Genomic DNA, 9,477 nt, shown 5'->3' on the forward strand with positions numbered 1-9,477 from the left:
AAAAAAAACGTTTTTTAAAGCACACAGAGGGGGGATATTTATGAATAAAAACATTTATTCAAAAACACTGTACAAGGTTTCAATTCACATTCCCAGAGACAACTGACAGACTTCCATATGCAAAAATCATGTGGCATTCCCTTTGTCACATTGTGACCTTTTTTTCATGTTTAGAAGCAGCAGTGAGTTCTGGACTTCATAGACCATTTGATCATATCAAAGATGTCCAAAAATGGTATTTATTGGTAGATGACCTCATACTATATATCTAATAAACCTAACTTGTTTCTCCTTGACAAAGTCAGTCCTCTGGCCCACCTTCAAAATGCAGAAAGAGCTTTTTGACATTAATCAGGTGGTTTGGCTCACAGTTCGTCAGTCCTCCACCCTGTGAACGCCTCGTCTGTTTGACCATCAACACCAGCATATGTGGGACCTGATCCAGGCGCAGCACTCACAGTAATTGAATAATGCCCCCTTTCAGAAAGGCCTCATTAAATTCTCAGTATCGCCACGAGTTCCCGAACAGAGCTGCCTGAGCGACTGCAGTCAGCACAACACACAATACTATTAAGGGGACTATGCACAATGAGGGTTCAAGAGGAACATGATCATCAACAGGATTCAAATTCTTGGGAAGATATAGGATAAATTAACCAGCATCTAATGCAGAAGACAATTAAATCTGAAATTAAGCCCTAATTTTAAATATTTATTCAGTGTACAAAGGGCTTTTGTGCTTCCCATCTTTCACAAAAAAAAGTCAAGAAAATAACTGTCAGTGCTGAACCTCTACAATCTGTACCACAGTCCTGCTAAAAGGGTCTCTTTCTTCCCCACACATTGAGGCAGATGGGGTTGATGGCTTAAGGACAGCATGCAGGTGTGACTCGTAGCTCGTGTCGTGCATCCAGGGACACGGCCTGTGGAGTAGTTCCTTGTCGAGTTCACAGTTCTGCTCAGTGGATGCCAGAGGTGTAGCTGAGGTCAGGCCCAGCTGAGACAGCAGGTCACAGTCCCAGTCTGACTCTGAGGATGATGGAGAGAGCTTCGCCAGGTCTGGGATGAGGCCTGGCTCGATACAGATTGAGGTAGAGTGAGATACTGAACGCTGAGATTCTTGACTGGAAAACCCACTGTGACATTTATCAGTGTGGAAGTCGACTGGTTGAGTGGCAGCTGGGTCAATTTTGACAGAGGATCGGGTTAAATTCTGTGCACTCGGACAACAAAACGTACTACAAGTCTGTTTTAAACCAAACATATCCACAGTAGTAAATGTTGAAGAGACAGTAGAACTGAGACAAGACTGAGAGATTTCATAACAGAGCTTGTCCAAGAGTAAAGCGCATTCAGTCTTTGCTGTATTGTCACTTTGTAGTTTTGCTGGTTTAATATTTTGTCCTGTCCAGCTATCACCGTTACCAGTCTTTGTTGTCCTCATCCTTTTACTGTTGCTACATTCAGGGCTGGCAGATCGACAGCGCTTTTTGAGGTTTACTGCGATTTCTGACTGACGAGGAAGGGAACGAGATCTACCTGAAGATCGCGTGGTGCACTCCAAATCTCTGTTAGAACACACAAGTCCAGCGAACTCAACAAGGTTGTCCGTTTTTGCTCTTCCTGCAGTGGTCACAGCCCCAGAGGTAAGTGGTGGGGTGGGGAGAACATCTGTGAATGCTGAGTCAAATGTAAACACATCATCCTCAGTTTGTCCTTCCACAGGCTCCTCTGTGATGTATGGTTGAGGACTGAGAACAGGGGGGTCTGAGTAAGGACTCTGAGGATTTATAATGTAGGAATAGGGGACTTGGGGGCTGAGGACTGGAGGCAGGGAGAAAGGGTCAGAGAGGGGACACGGAGAGAGACGTTGAATTTCAGGCAGTTGAGTGACTGAATCCTGGGCTTCTACTTCAGGTTTTAATACAGGCATGACTGGACTCAAAGCCTGAGGATGCATATCAGGCAGCTGGCAGTCTGTCACATGATTGAAAGACTGAGCGTCAGCAGGCTGAGTGCCTGGATTTGGGACGGTAAACTGAACTCCTGGTGATGGACTGGCAGGGCCTGGGCAGGAAAGAGGACCCCTGGTAGGGCTGGAAAGGTGAGTATTTAATGATGAACCTCGTCTCCGCAGGGCCTGAACAGCATGCTCCGTCTCGGCATCAGAAAGAGGCTCCAGTTCACAGACATCATGGATAGGCAGAGGAGCTGGAGGTCTAGTAAAGGACACAGACGATCACAGTTGAAAACAGAAAACAAAATATATAATCTATATCAAAATATATCATAATCCAAGCTGACCTGCTCAGTTCTTCTTGCTGGGGTGGACTGGGATCAAATTCTGGAAGCATTTCAACCACAAGCTGATCCACCAAGCTGTAATTCGAAGGATTCAGCACAAATGTGCGGTGCTGATCGGACTGCAAGTGCTTCAAGGACAAAAAAAACAAAAAACAAAAAGCCCACAGCATGAAAATTAACAAAATCACCCAAAGGAACCAACTTCTATTTGATTTAAATAATAATTATTAAAAAAAAAATAAAAATAAAAAAAATTCCTACCTCTTCCAGATTTGTGAATGGTTGTTGGCAGCATTCACAGTAAGAATTGTCCTTTTTGCGTGGTCGCCAAGGTGAAGGGTTACAACTGAGTGGGGATTTACTTTGGGATTTTTCTTGAATGTTACTTTCAACTTTCTTGACCCTAAATAAGAGAAATACAAATATTATGAATCCTCAAAATACTTTTTACAGAATAACACTTTCTTCATGGAGTGCAATTTATTTCCACCATCATTTCAACCATTTATTCAAAAATGAAAAATAATCAAGCAGTTTGTAAGACATAATAATCAGTATTAGTCAAACTGTTAGCCAACCACATGTGAACAAACCTTGTTTTGGTTTCCTCCATGTCTGTCTTCCTTTCAAACCGAGGAGGAGGAGGACATTCAAAGGGACTGAATCGACCAGCGTAGTACAGATCTGGGAAGGTCATAGACTGCATGTGCAAAGGCTTGTATTTCCTGTTTACATGGCAGAATAACAGAGGGAGGACCAATAGAAAAAATGAAAAAACAAATAAAAATGTCTGTATCAATGTTTCAACATTACAATACTGAGAATCTGAAGACTGACTCAGTAATACAGTAATTTTATAGCTGAAGCATTCTGAAGCTATATTAACCACAAAAATTTATTTGCGATCGACTGTATCTAGCAGTCCAGATGCCATGAGTTCAATGTCATAGCAATGGCCCATACACATTAGCCAGATCACATCAATTAACTGAAATGAGAGCGCAAATGATGGGCTCTGTTAGCACACAGAGATCCCCTGCAGGAAGGGGCAGTGGAGCTTGCAAAGCCTCATCAAATAGAAATCGTATCCAATTGAGCTCTGGCCTCCTGGGGAGCTGCCTCAGTGGGAAGGGAGCTCGTCACATTACATGATGAGACTTTACAATTTCAATTAAGAAATTCATCTGGGCTGAAATGCACACCTCCAGAACCAGCACCCACTGGGGCAAGACGGGCAGAAACAATGGGATGGATCACTGCCCCCCACTGCTGCTTCACTGTCATTATGCTTAACCCTCTAAAAAAGGCTTGAATCTGACACCGAACCATTAAATGAGGCTTTGCAGGCCTTGGGGGGGGAAAAGAAAAACCTTCTTCCTTTGCCTTGCTAAATCCCAACTTGTCTGTCTTTACTGACTAGGATTTAATTTGGGGAAGAAAAAAAAAATTAACTTAAAGCAGTATCTTGTTATTTTAAGCTATTCTAAAACAAGGTGTGACTGATTTCTAAAGGAAAGAGAAACTTTCTCTTCCTTAAATATAAAATGAACTGCACAAAAGAGGGAACTCACCTGCTCAAGTCCTCAATTTTAAGATAAGGGGATCTCAAGGCCAAAGCTGTTGAGAGCAGATTTGAGAAGGAAAGGACAAATAAATTAGCCAAAGTAAAAATGTTGTGAGGAAATAGAATCAAAACATAACCACAGACTTACCCTTGACAGCAGGAGAGCATTGATTTTTAGTGCCAGTCTTCTGCAGTAAAAATAAAAGTCATCAATATGAAACCAACATCAACATCTTTTACTTCATTCAGTTTGAATTGGTCTCCATCATGTGTTTGCTCATTATCGTTACCATTTTCCAGCCTAAAATCTAAAAACCGCTACAACAGGAAATCTGTCAAATGATGTGAAAAGATAAACAGCTCAAACACCTTACCTCTGCCCTCTTGTGTTTAGTACTGAAGCTCTCTCGAGTTAAATGTTTCAGATAACGGAGGACATCTGATAACACGTTAAGGAACAACTTTCAATGTGCAAAACACAAATAATGTCTTTTAATCTGGGCACTGAGTTTAAAACAAAGTACAAAGATATCTCTCCTAAAAAGATACTTTTGAGTACTGAAAATAACACAGCAGTTCAAGTCCAGCCACTTTAGGAACAGTCTGGATTTTTTTTAGCGCTTTGCCAAGTTTCTGATTGTTCCCTGGACAAGATAAATAGCCACGAACTGGTACACAGCAGACAACTTCAATTAAAAGCCGCATTTAAATAGCAGCATACAAGAAAACATGAGCATCACACAATGCCATCTGCTGTGAGCATAGGCACACTGCATGTTAATCATGGCTTGTTGTGAAATTCCACTAAATTTAGTCAAAAGGATACCATCCACATGCAAAATCTTGACTCCCCATGATCGAGCACTGGACAAAACACTGATTCCCTTCAGTCGTTCCTACAAGGCAGATTCATCAGAAAAGAGACAGTGAAGAATTAAGATATGAAAATACATCATCAGTACTTATAAAGAGAATTTTGTCTTCATTGACTTACATTGTTGCGAATGGCTTTTTCGAGCAGCGCTTTCCCTCGACTGCCGCAAGCCTATAGACACAAATGCAGTGCAGTTATACAGTATAGTTCATTTTAACTTACACTAATGCCTAATGAGTTTGATCTTTTTAGTGATCTTGTGTTAGTCACAATCTTGTCAGAGTAGCTTTCCAGGTTTCAGGGCAGTAATGGGCAGTTAAACATGTGCCAAAATGCATTTGTGGTATTTGATAATTAATCAAAAGCCTGACAGAAAGTGATAAAAGGAGCTACAGTACCATTGGCCTGGGAGTTCCAGGTCGCTGCTTATCGTTGATGAGGCCATTGTCCCGCTGCTTAATCAGTTGTTGGGCTGATTGGCTTGTCCCACCCTTGGAAACAATACTCTTCTCGTCCAGGCCTTCTTTGTTTCCAGTCACAACAAAGTTTACATCCTTGTGTAGAAAACTCTCAACCCTCTTCAAAAGAAAAAAAAAAAAATTAAAACAATATCCATGTGAGTTTCTGCTGAATCCAAAATCTAACTTCAGTCCAGTGGATGTACTGTAAGTGTTCACTGGCCATTTGAACTTATCAAGTGTTTATCAACAGTAAGAAGACTTTGTTTTCTAAAGAAAACAGACACACGAGTACAGCCAATGAGATAAAAAAGAAAAGTTCAGGTCAGCGAGGAAGATCAATATAATCGTTATTAGGGTTGTATGGTACAGATTTCAAGACTAAATCCATTATTCAAAGGTTTAAAAGTCTCAAGATTGGTGCTTTTGTCATCTATGTCAAAAATGCAGTTTCTCACTTCTTACAGACACTTTTGAAGATATAATTTAAATACAATGCGAAAGCCTTTAAACAACAGCCTTTTAAGTAAAAGAAGGTTCCACTGGCAGGCTATCTTAACATATGCTTACCCCTCCAAAAAGAGATATGGATTCCAAAAGCAGGACTGTTGGCTGTTTCTTCACATTGTCCAGGTAGAAGGTCTTTCCCTCCAGCTTTTTCGCCCCAAGACACAGCTTCCCCAGAAGCCCATATCCACGTTCTTTTGAATACTGCTGCGGTTGCATGATCCTGGTGCAGTAAAGGCTGTCACAAGCACCAGGACCCTACAAAAATTAAAGGAACATCTGTCAAGATCCAAATAAGCTTTTAAGTTACATAACCGGCAAGCGTATAAATTCGCTTTCTAGCAACTATGTTTACAAAACAATGGTTAACCCTCAGGTCTTGTTCAAAATCACCACACTTTCAGCTTGTTCGTGGCCAAAAGTGGCCACCTACAGATTAGGTCTGTAATTTTTATTATTTTTGGTTTTTTGCCATTTTTTTCTGCATAAAGCTTTTAAGTAACTTCAGTTCTTTCCATAAATATAAAATAATTATTACTTTTTTATTTTTTAACCCTTTAAACACCAGTTTGTTTGTCCACTGCACCAGCTGGACGACAACCTCAAATCTCACAATTTTATATAATTGCATTGCTACTGAAATTTCTTGTATTATTAATAGTAGAGTCTGGGGCATATAATTGATTCACATCAACATTGATTATAATGCATTGTTATTTTTGTGCTGGGAGAACAAAAACATAAAAACTCCCTCTCAGCTTGTTCGTGGCCAAAAATGGCCACCCCCTGTTTACATTTACAAAATGCTATAAAATTCATATATATTAATAAAAATGTCCAGTTTTTTTTACATGATTTTTTAGATTAGCATCAGGGCTGTTCATGAAAATCAAAATTTCATTAAAATTCTGAAATTTAACCCTTTAAATACCAGTTAGAGCATATAATCATAACAACTCATAAATAGACAAAATCATAAAATCCCAGTTTTTTTTCTAAATAATACATGCCATCTGATTTATTTGCTAACCATGATGAAGGTTAGATGCATAGCAATAATTAACAGCATCAATGACATTTATGCATCTTTGTTTTTTTGTGCAGTGACAGAAAAACCAAAAAACTCCCTCTCAGCTTGTTCGTGGCCAAAAATGGCCACCCCCTGTTTACATTTACAAAATGCTATAAAATTCATATATATTAAAGCATTTTTCTACTTTCATTGACTTGATTTTTTAAATTAGCACCGCTTCTAGTCATAAAAACCAAAATATAATTCAAATTCTGATATTATACCCTTTGAATACCAGTCAGATTATGTATTATTATAGTAAAAATAGTAATAAAGTTCATAAAGTACATCTTTTAGCATATAAATGGTGAAACCTAATATGTTTTTTATCATCATTGCAGGTCAGTAACAGTAACCGTTACAATGATTTATTTCTACTTCATTTATTTATTTATTTATTCTTTCTTTTTTTGGGGGGGGGGTGGTGGGGGAATGAATGGCCAAAAGCAATGTCACACATGGTGTGTTAGTGGCCAGAAAGGCAATTTAATGACCAAAGTCTGAACCCCATGCCTTTTACTTCCTGAGAACTTCCAGTGTTTTCATCCAACGTGCTATGTATTGCTTTATTCTGGTGTAGGTTTTATCTCCACTTCATCTATAATCCTCCAATCCTCACACCTTGGCCTCCCGTGCAGGTTTGTAAGGGTGCACAGCAGCTAAAAGATCTCCTTTGTTATAAAAAAGTCAAAAGTAGATCTCAGGCTGCTAATGCAGGACTAGGGTGACCCCTAGTGGGTACTGGATTGTGGTGCAGTCTCTCTTCAGTAGTGGGAGCCACATGGTTTTCCTTTCATGGCGGATCCACTGAGTCGCCGGCTCCTCTGTCTCAGAAAATGCTCCTATGTTCTTTTTTTTTTTGGGGGGCTCCTCCTCCATGCCCCCAACCCCAATCCTCCCCAAAGAAGAGGATTCGGGCACTGGCTAGAACTCAACATCAGTGGTGATGCAGTCAGCCTCTTTGGAGATTGTCCCCTCATCTTCTGGAGAGGAGGTTTCTTCATCTTGGGCAGATGTATTTTCTTCAAGGGCAGAGGACTGCTTGCTGTCCTTGCTCTCTGACCAGATCATATAGGCAGTGCTTGAAGCAGTGATGATCTAATTGCCATATTGCCAGAATAAATGATCTGGAAGCTGTTAGACTTACTTACAGCAGTAGCTGTGTCTGCACCTGCATAAACTCCAGGACACGTTTACAAATAGTGTTTGTTGTTGTTTGCGCTGCAGCTGCAGGTTTGAACTCTGCAAAATGTCCTGTGATTGGGGTTTTTTTTGTTTCTAGAGTTGATATTTTGGGTATGGTATCTTTTGATGAAAAATACAAGAGTAAAAGTGCTTTTAACATGTGCTTCAAAGCTAAGTTTGACTGGGAACCTCAAAGCTCAATATCCTGCATCCACAGAAATTCACTGCAGCCTATGTAATGTTTGAATTTATTCCAGTCTATCTTGCAAATACATGTTTGTACTGCAATGTCATGCACAAACACAAACTATTAGATCCTTAAGATCAAACCTATGTCAAAATTGTTTCATTATTTTGGCATAGGAGTGTGGTAGGCCAGCAAAGGCCGCTACTAGAAACTCAGAATATTACATGAAATTGCTTGCTTGGCCAAAAATGGGTAAATGATGTAATTTGGTAAAAAACATTAAAAACTACAATTTTCATGTGTTGAGTTTAGAATGAAAGCAATTTTACCTAAAAAGCATGAAATAGTACTGTCAATAACAAGGAATCAAAAAAGGTGGTTATAATGGGTTTCAATTGGCCACAAATGGCCACGATAGAACCAAGAGGAGCAATTTAGTGTATAGTGAATATTATTGACATTATTAAGGAGCTGATGTTGAAAATTAAAAAATCTGAAAAAAATACACACCTTTGGGAAGTTTCATTCTATTTGCATTAACAGAACAAAAATGGTTGAAAAAAGAAAAGTGAAGTGGCCACAAATGGCCAGGATAGAGACCAGAGGGTTAAAGTGCAGCAATTTGAATTTCGGTCACGTAAGATTACCACCAAAACGCAACTGCGCAGTTCAAGTTTCAGCCTAGCTACTCTGCTAGTTAGCTTTAGCCGTCTTGAGCGAGGCTAGCTTTCTCTAACAACAGAGAGAAACCATTCAATGTCGGCTAAATTTAACCTATCTTCTGCTTCTTTGTGACGAATAAACAAAAGAAACACGGCTTACTTGTGTTTTGTTCCTGTTCTGGAGAGAAGCGATAAACAAAAAAAGCTGCTATCACTTCAACAAGCTGGCGAAGCTGTAACCGCCGCTTTTTCAAAAACACTGGAGGACGTGCGGACATGAACTCGGCGTAACATCCGGTCTGACGTTGCCTTCAGGTGCTGTTCAGTGTGAAATCAAAAGTTAAAACGCCATCCCATTTTAACTTAGCACTGACGTCAAAAAAGAAAAGACTGTTTGCTCCTGACGCTGCCCTCCACATAACCTGTTGTCTCAAACGTGAGCCTTGGCTTTCATTTTCAAATATGCCTTTTAATATCTATTAAATATATTATGAGTTAATGGTAAGGTTCTTGCAGTCACCGGTTCCGACAGTATCCTGAACCCAACACAAAAACACCCTGGTTATCAATTTTAGCATTTGAAAAGGAAAATAAGACAAATAACTTATGAAATTCAAGAAAACAGAAAATAAAAACTCATAAAAAGCATCTTAGCTGTTTAGTT

At 39.6% G+C, this 9,477-nt stretch overlaps 1 protein-coding gene across 1 annotated transcript; it reads right to left on the reverse strand.

Annotated features, from left to right (window-relative positions):
* Positions 1 to 37: 37 nt before the first annotated feature.
* dbf4b (DBF4 zinc finger B) lies at positions 38 to 9,114 on the reverse strand. Its single transcript, XM_031751947.2, has 12 exons — positions 8,974 to 9,114; positions 5,771 to 5,965; positions 5,141 to 5,320; positions 4,863 to 4,913; positions 4,695 to 4,764; positions 4,243 to 4,307; positions 4,017 to 4,056; positions 3,876 to 3,921; positions 2,898 to 3,029; positions 2,566 to 2,707; positions 2,305 to 2,432; positions 38 to 2,219 (listed from the first exon to the last, which is right to left on the reverse strand). Exons 2-12 carry the CDS (start codon positions 5,924 to 5,926, stop codon positions 779 to 781), a joined length of 2,451 nt encoding a protein of 816 aa, XP_031607807.1. The 5' UTR covers positions 5,927 to 5,965; positions 8,974 to 9,114; the 3' UTR covers positions 38 to 778.
* Between the last annotated feature and the right edge of the window lie 363 nt (positions 9,115 to 9,477).

This window comes from Oreochromis aureus, linkage group 8 (genome assembly GCF_013358895.1).
Source record: "Oreochromis aureus strain Israel breed Guangdong linkage group 8, ZZ_aureus, whole genome shotgun sequence".
Classification (NCBI taxonomy): domain Eukaryota; kingdom Metazoa; phylum Chordata; class Actinopteri; order Cichliformes; family Cichlidae; genus Oreochromis; species Oreochromis aureus.